This window comes from Bos javanicus, chromosome 19 (genome assembly GCF_032452875.1).
Source record: "Bos javanicus breed banteng chromosome 19, ARS-OSU_banteng_1.0, whole genome shotgun sequence".
Taxonomy (NCBI): domain Eukaryota; kingdom Metazoa; phylum Chordata; class Mammalia; order Artiodactyla; family Bovidae; genus Bos; species Bos javanicus.
The window spans coordinates 44,604,937-44,621,598 of NC_083886.1; the positions used below are offsets into that span (position 1 = coordinate 44,604,937).

Genomic DNA, 16,662 nt, shown 5'->3' on the forward strand with positions numbered 1-16,662 from the left:
GGAGGGGGATACCTGGGGGCTTTAGAGCCTCTTACCTGTCTCTGCTACATGGAAAGGCTGAGACCCAGGGAGGAAGAAGCCTATGGATTTGGGGGAGGAGGGGGGCCAGTCCGATAAGCGATCAATGCAAAGAAATAGAGGAAAACAACAGAATGGGAAAGACTAGAGATTTCTTCAAGAAAATTAGAGATACCAAGATGGGCTCAATAAAGGACAGAAATGGCATGGACCTAACAGAAGCAGAAGGTATTAAGAGCTGTCAAGAATACACAGAAGAACTGTACAAAAAAGATCTTCACGACCAAGATAATCACGATGGTGTGATCACTCACACTCATCTAGAGCCAGATCCTGGAATGTGAAGTGAAATGGGCCTTAGGAAGCATCACTACAAACAAAGCTAGTGGAGTGATGGAATTCCAGTTGAGCTATTCCAAATCCTGAAAGACGATGCTGTGAAAGTGCTGCACTCAATATGCCAGCAAATTTGGAAAACTCAGCAGTGGCCGCAGGACTGGAAAAGGTCAGTTTTCATTCCAATCCCAAAGAAAGGCAATGCCAAAGAATGCTCAAACTACTGCACAATTGCACTTATCTCACACGCTAGGTGCATTGGAGAAGGAAATGGCAGCCCACTCCGGTGTTCTCGCCTGGAGAATCCCAGGGACGGGGGAACCTGGTGGGCTGCCATCTATGGGGTCGCACAGAGTCAGACACGACTGTAGCGACTTAGCAGCACATGCAAGGTAAAATAATGCTCAAAATTCTCCAAGCCAGGCTTCACAATACGTGAACCGTGAACTTCCTGATGTTCAAGCTGGTTTTAGAAAAGGCAGAGGAACCAGAGATCAAATTGCCAACATCCACTGGATCATCAAAAAAGCAAGAGAGTTCCAGAAAAACATATATTTCTGCTTTATTGACTATGCCAAAGCCATTGTGTGGATCACAATAAACTGTGGAAAATTATGAAAGACGTGGGAATACCAGACCACCTGACCAGCCTCTTGAGAAACCTATACACAGGTCAGGAAGCAACAGTTAGAACTGGACATGGAACAACAGACTGGTTCCAAATAGGAAAAGGAGTACGTCAAGGCTGTATATTGTCACCCTGCTTATTTAACTTATATGCAGAGTACATCATGAGAAATGCTGGGCTGGAAGAAGCACAAGCTGGAATCAAGATTTCCAGGAGAAATATCAATAATCTCAGATATGCAGATGACACCACCCTTATGGCAGAAAGTGAAGAGGAACGAGAAAGCCTCTTGATGAAAGTCAAAGAGGAGAGTGAAAAAGTTGGCTTAAAGTTCAACATTCAGAAAACGAAGATCATGGCATCTGGTCCCATCAGTTCATGGGAAATAGATGGGGAAACAGTGGAAACAGTCAGACTTTATTTTTTGGTGCTCCAAAATCACTGCAGATGGTGATCGTAGCCATGAAATTAAGATGCTTACTCCTTGGAAGGAAAGTTATGACCAGCCTAGATAGCATATTCAAAAGCAGAGACATTACTTTGCCAACAAAGGTCCATCTAGTCAAGGCTATGGTTTTTCCAGTAGTCATGTATGGATGTGAGAGTTGGACTGTGAAGAAAGCTGAGCGCCGAAGAATTGATGCTTTTGAACTGTGGTGTTGGAGAAGACGCTTGAGAGTCCCTTGGACTGCAAGGAGATCCAACCAGTCCATTCTAAAGGAGATCAGCCCTGGGTGTTCTTTGGAAGGAATGATGCTAAAGCTGAAACTTTTGGCCACCTTATGCAAAGAGTTGACTCATTGGAAAAGACTGATGCTGGGAGGGATTAGGGGTAGGAGGAAAAGGGGACGACAGAGGATGAGATGGCTGGATGGCATCACCAACTCGGTGGACATGAGTCTGAGTGAACTCCGGGAGTTGGTGATGGACAGGGAGGCCTGGCATGCTGCGATTCATGGGGTTGCAAAGAGTCGGGCACGACTGAGCGACTGAAGTGAACTGAGTCCCCCTCTTCCTAAGGTCAGGTGTCCTGTGCCTGAGACTGCAGTCCCGCTTTCCTCTGAGTTCTTTATCTCCGTCCCTGCCTCTCATCATCAACAGCGGAGTGCCCGCTGTGGACCAGACTGATGCTGGACTTGGGGGAGGGGTCCCTGTCTGCCACTTCTTCCTATCACTGCCCTAGGTCTGCTCTGGTGTGATACAACCCCTCCTCCCCCAGGTGAATCTCAGTAAGCATCCTCCAGGGGGCTGGGCTGATGGAGAGTCATGAACCCGATGAGCTCCCGACAGACCGAACATTGCTAAATAAGGGCCAGTAGTGGAGCTGTAGACTTGAGGGGCGCAAAGCCAAGTTCTCCCATAGGCTTTGCCTGGAGAAGCAGGGACTTACCTTCCACTTTCTTCCCACACTCCCTCCATCCTCTTCCTGCCCCTCCTTCTCATCCCAGTCTCACAGAGCCTGACCAGTCTCTTCGATTCTTTCCAGGAAGAAATCATTTTATTCCTGGCTCAGCTCCTCTGCCAGAGTGGATCAGGAGGGACTGGCTTTTGAAGTGGAGGTGTTGCTGGGTGGTAAGAAGGTCGGGTCGCTTATCTGATTTTTTGCTGATGGCCAGTGGGATCTTGGGGTCTATTTCTGAATCACCATTGCTGGATGTAATTCGTTGACTGAGAAGGAGAGACAGGAGGCAAAACAGGTCAGCAGTTCCCAGGCCCACTGCTTTTGCTTACTGTATTAAGTAAGCCCTTTGAAGCCAAAGGGCTTCCCTGGTGGCTCAGACAGTAAAGCATCTGCCTGCAATGCGGGATACCCAGGTTTGATTCCTGGGTTGGGAAGATCCCCTGGAGAAGGAAATGGCAATCCACTCCAGCACTCTTGCCTGGAAAATCCCATGGACGGAGGAGCCTGATAGGCTACAGTCCATGGGGTTGCAAAAAGTCGGACATGACTGAGCGATAATTAATTAATTAATTACTTCGAAGCCAAAGGAATCCAACTGAAATATAGTGAGTGGCCCAGTCCTCATCTTAAAGGACTAGGATCGGGTTCTCCCATCCTTGGCACCTGTGTCAGGAAAAAAAAAACGTTTCCAAAGCTCATCCTGTTTTATGTAATTCCCAAGACACTCAAGAGTCTTCCTGGGTTTGATGGTCTGCAATTAGTCAGACACTAAGCTAAGTGCTTCAAATGCCTTCCCTTTTAATCCAGTCCTCATGACACCTCTACTGTGGAACTGGTATCATTCTCCTTTAATGGATGGGCAGCTGAGGCTCAGAGAGTGAGTCATGCTACCGGAGAGTGGTGATCCTAACTGAGACCATACCTCTTACTTCAGGTCTTACCTCCCTCCTGCCTAGCTGGCTCTACCCTAATCAGCCCCTAGATTTTGCTTCTTTGTACCTGTCCAGCCTTCCCAACTAGACTGTCAGCTCCTTCACTTAGTGCTGAGCAATGGGGCCTACCAAGACATTCTTATGGGCCAAGGAATGGAGGAATGGGCCATCCAGAAATGACTGAACAGCTTCAATCCCCTCTCCCAACTCCTGCCAAGGAAGCCTTTCTAGACTCCCCCACACTTACACTCAACCACACTCAGACACACAGCCAGAAGCTATCTGGCTTTCACATTCTGAATCTGTCTCACCGTGAATCGTGAGTACTTGGTTTGCATATCTGGGCTAGATTTCTTGCCACCTGATGAGGAAACAAAGCACAATTACTCATCTGGCAGTTCTGAGAATGGAACATGGCACAGCTGGATTCTTTACCAGGCAGGCCATGGCCCCTATTTAAGGCAAGGCACAGACCCAGCCCACACTGAAAATTCTCTACCAGGAAGTCAGCCTGTGCTTCCCTGTTCCAGACCCCACAGGGGTCAGGATATTGTTGCTAAGCCTACAACTCATCTCCCACCCTCTGTTGGCTCCCTCCCCCATCTGTCCCCCTCACCCTAGAGGAGGGACTGCCAACTTCTGAGCCACCCTCTGTGGAAGTTGGCAGGTTTCTCTGCCACCCTAGCTTGGCACAAAGCCACTCAGAGAGAGTGACTCCCAAGTAAAGGAGATTCCCCCAAATATGGAATCTGGGCCCTAACCAGGGACTCCCTCCTCACTACCTCCCACTGCCGGGCATCTTACTTACCAGGACCATGAGGGTTGGTCACCTCTCTTTGGTATGTGTCCTTGTGGGGACCTGGCCTCTGGGAATCCTGGAGGATGTACTTGGAGGTGCACTGAGTAAGACATTCTTGGGCATTTGGCTGCTTTAGCTGAGGCGGCTGTGGTGGCTGCTGGGGCACCTGCAGCGGCTGTGGCATAGGTGGCAACTGTGATTGCGCCAGGGGTGGCTGCGACTCCTGCCGGGACTCCTGAGGTGGCTGGGTTTTCTCCTCACATTGCCGTTCCTCTTCTTGGTGTTTCTTCAGTTCCTGGCAAGAAGCCCCCACAAGTGGAATCCTCCTCCCACCCCATCCAGTCACCACCTTGCCAGAGACACTGCAGGAAGCAAGACAAGGGAATCCGAGGCGGAGGTGGCTGCAGGGTCTCTGCTCCCTGGAGTTGAAGCCTGAGCCTGGAGCCTGAGCCATCTCACCTCACCCATCCACACCCTAAACTGTTTCTATAGCAACAGTGCCCCCTGGCACAGCCCCTGCCCAGTATACACAGCCTCTGACCGCCTACTTCCTAGCTTGAGAGCTGTGTGCACTGAAGGCCGTTTGCAGTGCCAGAGAGTAAAGAATAATCTCTTACAAATGCCTCAAACAGCACTGTCCAGTAGAAATATAATGGGTACCATATTCGGAGATGAACGCTTTCACTTTAATATATAATTTAAAATTTTCTATTAGCCACATAACAAAGGAAGAAGAAATAGGTAAAACTAAGTATAACGATGTATTTTATTCAACCCAATACATCCAAAACATAAACTCAATATGATAATATTGATAATTTATAGTGTTTGTTTTTGTACTAAGTCTTCAAAACACAGAGGGCATTTTATACTCAACAGCACATCTGAATTTAGACATTACATTTTTCAAAAAAATGTTTGGTTGCAGGGCTTCCCTGGTGGCTCAATGGTAAAAAATCTGCCTGCCAATTCAGGTGACACCGGTTCGATCCCTGACCCAGGAAGATCCCACATGCCGAGGAGCACTTAAGCCCGTATAGCACAACTATTGAGCCTGTGCTCTAGAGCCCATGTGCCACAGCTACTGAAGCCTGCGCTCTGCAGCAAGAGAAGCCACTGCAATGGGAGGCCTGTGCACCAAAACTGGAGAGTAGTCCCTGCTCTCCACAACTAGAGAAAAGCTGCAGCAGCAAGGAAGACCCAGCACAACCGTAAATAAATACATTAATAATAACAAGAATGTTTGATTAAGGGATTTCTCTAGCAGTCCAGTGGTTAAGAATCCACCTGCCACTGTGGGGGCATGGGTTCGATCCCTGGTCCAGAAAGACTCCACATGCCATGGGGCAACTAGGCCTGTGCACAACTTCTGAACCTGCACTCTAGAGCCCACCAACCATGCTGAAGCCCATGCCCCTAGAGCCTGTGCTCCGCACAAGAGAAGCCACCGCAATGGGAAGCCCTCGCACTAGAAAAAGCCTGCATGCAGCAACGAAGACCCATCACAGCCAAAAGTAAAGTAAAACAAATTCGTTTTAGAAAGGCAAGTTTGACAAAGTTAACTTGATATTTCAAGTTCATATACTTTACAATCAAGAAAGTAGATTTACTTACCCAAATTGTTCCAAACATACTTAAAATTTTGCCAGTATGTAAAGTGGATATTTGTTTTTAAATTTATATTTAAATAAATGTATGTAAAATTTAAAATTCAGCCCCTTAGTCTCCTAACCACATCTCAAGGGCTATAGCACACAGGCTGGTAGCCACCCTATCAGACAGTGCAGCTTTAAAACCTCCTGTGCCTGACCCCTCAGTCCCACATGAGGCCTCAGCCTAGTATAACTGCAAAGCTGAGTCACCCTAATGCTCACACACACATCCATGACATCAAAGGAATTTGCTTTCCTCCAGCTCCAAGTAAAACAACATTCACCGGATAATAGCTTCCTGGGGATCTGTCTTCCCTCCCCATCTCCTCCCTATCCCTGGAAGGACCCTGGTGAACCTGGCCCCTCTCATGCACCTGCTCTTGCTGCTGCTGCTGGGCCATCAGCCACCTCTTCCGGTCCAAAGCCATCTGCCGCCGACGGGCCTCCCAGTGGTAAGCACTGCCCATGACAGTGAGGGTGACAGAACGGAGAGGCGACAAAAGGCAGAGGGGTGGGGGCAGGCAGAGCCCAGGAGGCTGCCACTGCCCCCGCCACTTCTGTCTCCTCTCGCCTCAACCCTGTGGCCTGTAACCAGAACCACCTCACAATGTGACCACTACCAGGGCAACTGGGCAGGCCCCCCTCCCCTGCCATGGGAAGGAGGGAGGTGTTCCTCCCAAGCCTCCCAGAGAACATCTTTAAAGCACCTTTCTCTCTGGGGCCCTGAGCAGGTAGAAGACACCTTTCCACCTTAGCTTTGAGTTTCAATGGACCCCAGGGACAATTCCCAAGTGGTCTGACTTTTCTCTCTGGTTTTCTCCTACCCACACCAGGATTTCAGCATCTTCATCTGGCCCTCTGCTGACCTCTCCCTCTCCTCCTCCCTTAGTCCTCCATCTCCTCCCCCTGTTCTGAGTCAAGAAAATGCAAGGACTTCCATGGTGGTCCAATGATTAAGAATCCACCTGTCAATGAAGAGGACATGGGTTCGATCCCTTGTCCAGAAAGATTCCACATGCCATGGGGCAACTAATCCTGTGTGCCACAATTACTGAAACCCATGAGCCTAGAGCCTGTGCTCCATAACAAGAGAAGCAGCCACAATAAGAAGCCCGTGCACCACAACTAAAGAGTAGCCTCGGCTCTCAGCAACCAGAGAAAGCCCAAGTGCAGCAAGAGGACCCAGCACAGCCATAAAAAATTTTTTAATTAAAAAAAAAATCCAACTAACTTTCACTGGGGTCTGAGCTCTGTGAATACAACAAGGTGGCTTATTAGAAATTACCCTAGTCCTGGGGATTTAATATGCTGGGCTCAAGTCAACCCTCTATCTCTTCTTCTGAACTTGAGCCCAGTCTTACCTCTCTGAGACTCCATTTCCTCACCTGGAAAACCAGAAAGTTAATACTTGTTACTGTCCTCACAGGGTTCAGTTCGGTTCAGTTCAGTCGCTCAGTCATGTCTGACTCTTTGCGACCCCATGAACCACAGCATGCCAGGCCTCCCTGACCATCACCAACTTCCAGAGTCCACCCAAACCCATGTCCATTGAGTCGGTGATGCCATCCAACCATCTCATCCTCTGTCGTCCCCTTCTCCTCCTGCCCTCAATCTTTCCCAGCATCAGGGTCTTTTCCAGTGAGTCAGTTCTTTGCATCAGGTGGCCAAAGTATTGGAGTTTCAGCTTCAACATCAGTCCTTCCAATGAACCCCCAGGACTGATCTGCTTTAGGATGGACTGGTTGGATCTCCTTGCAGTCCAAGGGACTCTCAAGGGTCTTCTCTAACACCACAGTTCAAAACCATCAATTCTTCGGCACTCAGCTTTCTTTATAGTCCAACTCTCTATCCGTACATGACCACTGGAAAAATCATAGCCTTGACTAGATGGACTTTGGTGGCAAAGTAATGTCTCTGCTTTTGAATATGCTGTCTAGGTTGGTCATAACTTTCCTTCCAAGGAGTAAGCATATTTTAAGTTCATGGCTGCAATCACCATCTGCACTGATTTTGGAGCCCAAAAAAATAAAGTCTGCCACTGTTCCCACTGTTTCCCCATCTATTTGCCATGAAGTGATGGGACCGGATGCCGTGATCTTAGTTTTCTGAATGTTGAGCTTTAAGCCAAGTTTTTCACTCTCCTCTTTCACTTTCATCAAGAGGCTCTTTAGTTCTTCTTCACTCTCTGCCATACTGGTGGTATCATCTGCATATCTGAGGTTATTGATATTTCTCCCAGCAATCTTGATTCCAGCCTGTGCTTCCTCCAGCCCAGCATTTCTTATGATGTACTCTGCATATAAGTTAAATAAGCAGGGTGACAATATACAGCCTTGACGAACTCCTTTTCCTTTTTGGAACAGGTCTGTTGTTCCATATCCAGTTTTAACTGTTGCTTCCTGACCTGCATACAGGTTTCTCAAGAGGCAGATCAGGTGGTCTGGTATTCCCATCTCTTTCAGAATTTTCCAGTTTATTGTGATCCACACAGTCAAAGGCTTTGGCATAGTCAATAAAGCAGAAATAGATATATTTCTGGAACTCTCTTGCTTTTTTGATGATCCAACGGATGTTGGCAATTTGATCTCTGGTTCCTCTGCCTTTTCTAAAACCAGCTTGAACATCAGGAAGTTCACAGTTCACGTATTGCTGAAGCCTGGCTTGGAGAATTTTGAGCATTACTTTACTAGCGTGTGAGATGAGTGCAATTGTGCAGCAGTTGGAGCATTCTTTGGCATTGCCTTTCTTTGGGATTGGAATGAAAACTGACCTTTTCCAGTCCTGTGGCCACTGCTGAGTTTTCCAAATTTGCTGACATATTGAGTGCAGCACTTTCACAGCATCATCTTTCAGGATTTGAAATAGCTCAACTGGAATTTCATCACTTCCACTAGCTTTGTTCATAGTGATGCTTCCTAAAGCCCACTTGACTTCACATTCCAGGACGTCTGGCTCTAGATGAGTGTGAGTGATCACACCATTGTGATTATCTGGGTCATGAAGATCTTTTTTGTACAGTTCTGTATATTCTTGCCAGTTCTTCTTAATAACTTCTGCTTCTGTTGGGTCCATACCATTTCTGTCCTTTATTGAGCCCATCTTGGTATCTCTGATTTTCTTGAAGAGATCTCTAGTCTTTCCCATTCTGTTGTTTTCCTCTATTTCTTTGCATTGATCGCTGAGGAAGACTTTCTTATCTCTCCATGCTATTCTTTGGAACTCTGCATTCAAATGGGTATATCTTTCCTTTTCTCCTTTGATTTTCACTTCTCTTCTTTTCACAGCTATTTGTAAGGCCTCCCCAGACAGCCATTTTGCTTTTTTGCATTTCTTTTTCTTGGGGATAGTCTTGATTCCTGTCTCCTATACAATGTCACGAACCTCTGTCCATAGTTCATCAGGCACTCTGTCTATCAGATCTAGTGCCTTAAATCTATTTCTCACTTCCGCTGTATAGTCATAAGGGATTTGATTTAGGTCATACCTGACTGGTCTAGTGGTTTTCCCCACTTTCTTCAATATAAGTCTGAATTTGGCAATAAGGAATTCAAGATCTGAGCCACAGTCAGCTGCTGGCCTTGTTTTTGCTGATTGTATAGAGCTTCTCCATCTTTGGCTGCAAAGAGTGTAATCAATCTGATTTTGGTGTTGACCTAGTGATGTCACAGGGTTCACACAGGACAAAATGGATTAATAGATGAGAAATATATGAAATGAAGATTAAAACTGCTGAGCTACAGGTTAGGATTCTTTATTATTCTACCTAATTTGCATCCTGTTGAGGAGGAAAAATTCATTCTCTGGGCTTCTAGGTTCTTTGGCTGGTCTAATAATCAAATGGACACAAGACAGATTGCATGCATGCATGCTCAGGCACTCAGTTGTGTCTAGCTCTTTGCAGCTCCATGGACTGCAGCCTGCCCAGACTCCTTTGTCCATGGAATTTCCCAGGCAAGAATACTGGAGTGGGTTGCCATTTCCTCCTCCAGGGGATCCTCCCAATCCAGGGATTGAACCCATGTCTCCTGCGTCTCCTCTGTTGGCAGGCAGATTCTTTACCACTAAGTCCCCTGGGAAACCCCTAAGACAGATGAACAGGAGCAAAACAAGTGTAATTACATATATTCAGGGATCCCATAAGAATATAAGGGCCTGGGACTTCCCCTTGTGGTCTAGTGGTGAAGAATCTGCCTTCCAATGCAGGCAATTCGGGTTTCATCCCTGGTAGGGGAACTAAGATCCCACATGCCCCAGGGCAACTAAGCCCAGGTACCTCAACTAGAGAGAAGCCCAAGCTTTGCAGGTAAGACCTGATTCAGCCAAAAATAAAAATAAAATAAACATTTCTTTAAAAGAATATGAGACCCAAGGACGTTGAGGCTAATATGCCATTCTGAGCTAAGGAATGGGATAAGAGTTTAGGGCTTCAAAACTGAGGAAGGGGTACTTCTCTGGTGGTCCAGTGGCTAAGACGCCATGTTCCCAATGCAGGGGGCCAGGTTCAATCCCTGGTCAGGGAACTAGATCCCGCATGCTGCAACGTAGGCATTCGAATGCCATAACTTGAGTTCATGTGCCCGTGTGCCACAGCTAAGACACAGCACAACCAAATTTAAAAAAAAAAAAAAACAAAAAACAGAGAAGGGTAAATCACAGGACAAAAAGAGATCATGTATTTGGTAATGAGTTGTTTGCCCTGCTGTGCAGATGAGTCTCTCAGATAAAAGTTCTCTCTGATAATAACTCTCTCTGAGACAAGCCCCCTGTCTAAATTCTTTTAGGCAATTGAGTGAGAGATAAAAAGCTCTTCCTGGGTCTTTGGATCCTCCACTGCCTTGAACTCGAATCACCCCACGTATTAGTGACACGTTCTGGGGAGATTCATTTTGAACTCCTTGAGTTCCCAGTAGGTGGAGAGGCTAGAACAGTGGGTCATTTCATCAAGTACATTATTGGTCTTTCTGCACTGATATAAATTTTTCTAGAAACAGCAGAGGCTTATTGCAGCTGGAAACAAGGGAGGGACATGGGTGAAAAAGGGGCTTCGAACCCAGCCTCACCCTGTAACACTGCGCTGGTGGAGGGAGGGTGCAGGATATAGCCCTTGAACCAGAGAACAGGTTCATAGAGAGTCTGTCAATTCAGGCAGCTGGTATACTGTACTCACATAGGGTTCTGGAGTTAGACTGACTTGGTTGAATCCTGGCTGTGTCACCTATTAGCTAGGAGAACTTAGGCCGATCACTCAGCATCTCTGAGCCTCTCCTCTGAAGGTCGTTGGAAGACACCATGGGATGTGTGGGAAGTGTCTGCCATCAATGGGGGGACCTGGCTATGGCTGGCTGATAGGGTTGCCCCAGTTCTGTTGAGGAGCCGGTGGGTCTGTGAATCTTGTTACATCTCTCTTTTCCTATTTAAATTTTTTGTAATATTTATTTGGATTTCCCTGGTGGCTCAGACGGTAAAGCATCTGCCTACGATGCGGGAGACCCAGGTTCAATCCCTGGGTTGGGAAGATCTGGAGAAGGAAATGGCAACCCACTCCAGTACTCTTGCCTGGAAAATCCCATAGATGAAGGAGTCTGATAGGCTACAATCCATGGGGTCAGAAAGAGTTGAATATTTATTTATTTGGCCGTGTTGGATCTTTATTTTATTTTTTAAATTTTGGCTGTGTCGGGTCTTAGTTGCTGCTCCAGCTTCTCACTGCAAGGAGAGAAGTTGCCAAGCAAGAACTCCAGGGCACTTGGGCTTCAGTAGTTGCTGTGAGTGGGCTCAGTAGTTACAGGTCCTGGGCTCTAGAGCACAGGCTCAATAGTTGTGGCCCATGAGCTTAGTTGCTCCAAGGCATGTGGGATCTTCCTGGATCAGAAATCCAACCCATGTCTCCTGCATTTGCAGGCAGATTCTTTACCTCTGAGTCACCAAAGAAGCCCTGCATTGGGTTTTAGTTGCAGTACACAGGATCTTTGTTGGGGCACAAGGGCTCCAGAGCATGGAGGGCTCAGCAGCCATAGCATGTAGTTTCCCCGGGCTGCTCTGTCCATGGGGATCCTCCAGGCAAGAATACTGGAGTGGGTTGCCTTGCCCTGCTTTAGGGGATCTTCCCAACCCAAGAATTGAACCCAGGTCTCCCACATTTCAGGTGGATTCTTTACCGTCTGAGCCACCAGTGAAGCCTGAATACTGGAGAGGGTTGCCATTTCCTCCTCCATAGGATCTTCCCAACCCAGGGATCAAACCCAAGTCTCTCATGTCTCTTGCATTGCCAGGTGGGTTCTTTACAGGACTTGGGAAGTCCTGTGGGATCTTAGTTCCCCAATTAGGGTTTGAATCCACCCACATCCCCTATATTGGAAGGTGAATTCTTAACCACTGGACCACCAGAAAAGTCCCTTTTTATTCCTTTTTAAAAGAGGTGCTATTCCCTTCTCCTCCTAGCACCCAGGGGTGTTATATGCAACAATAGATACGCAAAGTTTTCCAGACACAAAATGTAAATCTGAGGCTTGTCACTGGACATTTATTTTCACAACACGTATATCTTACTATAAGCTAATTCTACAGACATTTAGGTGGAAAATAACTATTAGAAGAGGAAGAGAAGGGCACTTAACTGTCTCAATAATTAAATGGGCAAAAGAGGTTGTGGGTTTCTGTTTGTATCCCTTTGTTTCTCCCTCTTCCTCTCTTCCTACCCTAGAAAGAGGGCTTCCCAGGTGGCTCAGTGGTAAAGAATCTACCTACCAATGCAGGAGATGCAGGCTTGATCCCTTGGTCAGGAAGATCCCTTGGAGGAGGGCATGGCAACCCACTCCAGTATTCTTGCCTAGGAAATTCCATGGACAGAGGAGCCTGGTGGGCTACAGTCTATGGGGCTGCAAAGGGTTGGACAGACCCTAGAAAGAATAGGGTTCAAATGCAAAGATGCTCAGGGTGGGGGAGGTGGGTTGGGCTGAATTAGGGGAACTGTTTTCAACCCTCTGAGCCTGTCCTCCTGCCAGAGGAAGGATTTTCAGTCTGCCAAGACTGTGCCCCTTCCCTCCTCATCTCTTTCGGAGCCTCTCTCCTGCTTCTGTACACCCTGCCTCTCCCAACCCCATCTCTGACCTCAGAGCTCCTTCCAGCTCTAGATTCCATTCCACGTCCCACTTCACCCCATCCAATCTGGATTTTAACTCGTATTGGTCCTTGGGGAACTTACTTGTGCTGCTACCTGATTGTAGTCACTTGGACATTCTCATCTTTTAATAAAGCTTTTTAGTGTGCAAGACCCATAATCTTTAGTTGTGGAAGGAACAAAGTATAGTAGATGTGTGGACCAGGTAAATCTTGTGAAATAGAGCTGCATTATTTATTAGGTGTGGGAACATGATCTAGCTGCTCTACTGCTCTACTCAGGGCTTCCTGGGATCAGGGTTTCCTTGACAGCTCAGTTAGTAAAGAATCTGCCTGCAATGCAGGAGACCCCAGTTCAATTCTTGGGTTGGGAAGATCCCCTGGAGAAGTGAAAGGCTACCCAAAGGGAAAGGCTACCCACTTCAGTCTTCTGGCCTGAAGAATTCCATGGACTGTGTAGTCCATGGGGGTCACAAAGAGTTGGACACAACTGAGTGACTTTCGCTTTCACTGCTCTGATCAGTTTCCTCTCCTGCAGGGTAGAGGTAATAATATCTCTACCCTAGAGGGGTTGTGATGACTAAAGGAAATAATCCATGCGACACAATAAACAGAGGCTTTTTTTTATTATAGTATTTCACGAATTGAAGATGTCATCATTCATGAGAGGTGCCCTTGTTTTCTCTAGACATGCTGCAATGTAAACACTGGCAGTGCTTTCTCCTGGCATCAAATGTAAGGTGCATCCTGGTTTCTGAGATACAAATATGTGAAAAATAGGGCTTCTCTGGTAGCTCTGTGGTAAAGTATCCACGTGCCAATGCAGGAGACACAGGTTCAAACCCTGATTCGGATAGATCCCACATGCCGTGGAGCAACTCAGCCTGTGTGCCACAACTACTGAGCTTGTGCTCTGGAGCCCAGGAGCCGTGACTATTGACTTCCTCACGCCTAGAGCCTGAGTTCCGCAACAATGAAAATCACCGCAATGAGAAGCTCACACACCACAACTAGAGAGTAGCCCAGTTCTCTGCAACTAGAGAAAACTTGAGCATCAACAAAGATCCAGCACAGCCAAAAATAATAAATGAAACTATTCTTAAAAAAAAAAAAAAGATGGATGTGTATCTTGGAATGGAGGAAATTAGGCATCATTATTGAGTGTGACACCTTCTGTTTGGGGCTGCTGAAAGACAAAAAGGAAATGTGGGTATTTGGAAATACTCACTGAGGCTCAATAATGCCAGGCAAGTTTTGAAAAGCCCAGCTCTTGGTTGAGCCCAAGTTTTATGGATCCAGTCTAGTTGGACAGGAAACTGGCTCTCTAGTACACAAACACTTATTGTGTGCAGGATCCCCAGCACATTCAGGATGCGGGGTGAGGAGCAGACTTTCTGCTGGCCCATGCACACCCTGATCATGTTGCTGGGAAAAACAATCTCCTTTTCCCACTGCAAAGACAGACAGATCCAGTTCTGTTGTGAGTCATAAAAGTGAAAGCTTTTTGTTCTATGACTGGGAAAAAGGAGAAGGAGGGGGAGAACTGAGGGTAAGAGGATAGGGCCAGACAGAAGGGAGAGAAGATCAGGAGAAAACAAGATGGTATTTCCCTCCAGGTCTCTTCAACTAGTTGTGGAAGCTGACAAGTGATGAAAAGAACCTGATGGAGCCATCCAAAAGGACCGGATCAAAATTGAGGTGAAGGCAGGGCTGCTGCAGGGCCAGGAAAAACAGACACAGTGAGCCTGGACTTGAAGAGGTGTCCTCCCCAGCTGGCAGGGGCCAGGCAGACTTCTGATGCCCAGGAATGGAACACTCAGAAGCACTCAGAGTTGGCTGCCTTGGCGTGGGCAGACTTATCTGATTGTCACAGGCTTCCATGGCAGCAAAGAGCAGTGGACGTGGTGGCGTGGCAGCCAGAGGAGGAATGGCAGAACATGGGCAGGTGCCCCTTGCTGACCACAGGAGAAAGGTCATATTCACCTGTGTGATCCCAGGACCCACACAGTGGCATGCACAGAGTAGGTGTGATACCGAAGAATCAGTTCAACCAAGAATCTTAAAAACAGGATATCACAAAGTTTTTTTTTTTCTTTTTTAAAGAGAAGTCCAGAAATAGACACATACAGACTTTTTTTTTTTTTTTTTTTTTGCTGCTCTGAGTTTTCGTTGTGGTGCAGAGGCTTAATTGCCCCATAACATATGGGCTCTTAGTTCTCTGACCAGGAACTGAATCCCTGTTCCCTGCATTGGAAGGGAGGTTCTAAACCACTGGACTGCCAGGGAAGTATCACATATAGACTTTTTAATATGATAAAGGTGGCATCTGAGGGATTTCTGTGGCAGTCCACTGGTTAAGATTCCGAGCTTCCAATTCAGGGGGCATGGATTCAATCCCTTATCAGGGAACTAAGATTCCCTCATGCCACGGGGCATGGCCAAAAGACAAAAAAAAAAAAAAAAGACTGCATCTGAAACTGATGAGGAGATGGACTATTTTATATATGATGTTGGGACAACTGGGTAGCCATCCAGAAAAAATAAAGCCAGATCTATATCTGTGAAGTAGGTTAGAGATGGAAATGCAAAAATACCAACAATTCAAAGGATAGTGGGCAAAGGATATGAACACTCAATTCACAGAAAATAATAATGAATCTCAAGCAAACGAAAAATTGTACAACCTTGCTCACAGTAAGAGGTAACATTGGATAGTATGCAAAAGTTTGATAACATGGTTGGGCAAGGCTGTGGGAAACAGGCACTGGTTGAGAAGTCTGCCTGTGCTCTTCCAGTCTCTGTTCTCGTTTACCATTTTCAACTCCCTGGCATCAATGATAACTGGGTCCATAGTGAGACTGGAGGACACTTGGACAAAGGTTTGCCAGTCAGCCACACCCCCGATGTTGCCTGAATTTTTATAGGCACTTTGGTCTGTACACATGGATGTGATCTGGCTGAGGGGCACTGACTCACATTAACCAAACTCACGAGAAGGTGGTGCATGAACCAGAAGGCTCATTCATTTACAAAGGGAGATACTCCTTTGCAATCACAGACCATGCATGTCTTCAACCCAAGGCACTCCATTCCAAAGATCAAAATACATAGGAATCTTAACTAGTGAACACAAGATGGCCTGATAAACATGGAAGCAAGCAGAAGTGTAGTGAAACACAATATCATAATAATTACTACAAGCTGGGAGGTTCGCTGATCTCTTTCTATTTGTACAAATTGCATTATTTAATATTTATGCATTTATTTACTTAGGCAAAATATACTAAGTGCCTAGTATATGCCAGACCTTATTCTAAAGATTGAGGATATAAATGTGGATAAAACAGACAAAGGTCTCTGTTCTGCAGCTTACATACTATTAGGCTAAAAGCAACATATAAATGTATAAAATGTCAGGTGATACATGCTATGGAGTAAAATAAAACCAGGTAAGGGAGAGTAGGGGGGCCCTGGGTGAGTGAGGGAAGATTAAGCACAGGATTACATGTTAATATTCTCATTTTCTAGATGAAGAGGCTAAGCTACAGAGAAGTGACTTGCCTGAGATATTTTCCCTAATGCTTGTTCTTACATGTTAACTATATGCCAGGCATGTCTCATAATTCCTAAGATTATGTCTAGTAATTTCTCATCTCATTATCTCCAATTTACAGATAATATATTGAAGACAGAGGGTTAAGAGAGGAGGTCAAGTCATGACTAGGCCATGTGATTATTAACAGGTAAACAGGGATTAGAGGCCAAGTGTTCCAAGT

The 16,662-nt window shown here is 46.3% G+C and overlaps 1 protein-coding gene and 1 non-coding gene across 2 annotated transcripts; one reads left to right on the forward strand and one right to left on the reverse strand.

Annotated features, from left to right (window-relative positions):
• Positions 1-2,453: 2,453 nt before the first annotated feature.
• Positions 2,454-6,321, reverse strand: CCDC200 (coiled-coil domain containing 200). Its single transcript, XM_061391965.1, has 4 exons — positions 6,142-6,321; positions 4,125-4,410; positions 3,628-3,677; positions 2,454-2,650 (listed from the first exon to the last, which is right to left on the reverse strand). The coding sequence occupies exons 1-4, from the start codon at positions 6,232-6,234 to the stop codon at positions 2,624-2,626; spliced, it is 456 nt and encodes a 151-aa protein (XP_061247949.1). The 5' UTR covers positions 6,235-6,321; the 3' UTR covers positions 2,454-2,623.
• A 4,889-nt stretch (positions 6,322-11,210) lies between these two features.
• TRNAR-ACG (transfer RNA arginine (anticodon ACG)) lies at positions 11,211-11,282 on the forward strand. Its single transcript has one exon. It is a non-coding gene; the product is annotated as a tRNA-Arg (tRNA).
• Positions 11,283-16,662: the final 5,380 nt, after the last annotated feature.

Bases quoted from the DNA above. Each gene is read 5' to 3' on its own strand.
- CCDC200 (XM_061391965.1), bottom strand. From the start codon at position 6,234: ATGGGCAGTGCTTACCACTGGGAGGCCCGTCGGCGGCAGATGGCTTTG. The intron at 4,411-6,141 runs GTGCATGAGAGG...GCTTCTTGCCAG, and splicing joins AGCAGCAGCAGCAAGAGCAG to GAACTGAAGAAACACCAAGA. The intron at 2,651-3,627 runs GTGAGACAGATT...TCTCCTTCTCAG, and splicing joins CCAAGTACTCACGATTCACG to TCAACGAATTACATCCAGCA.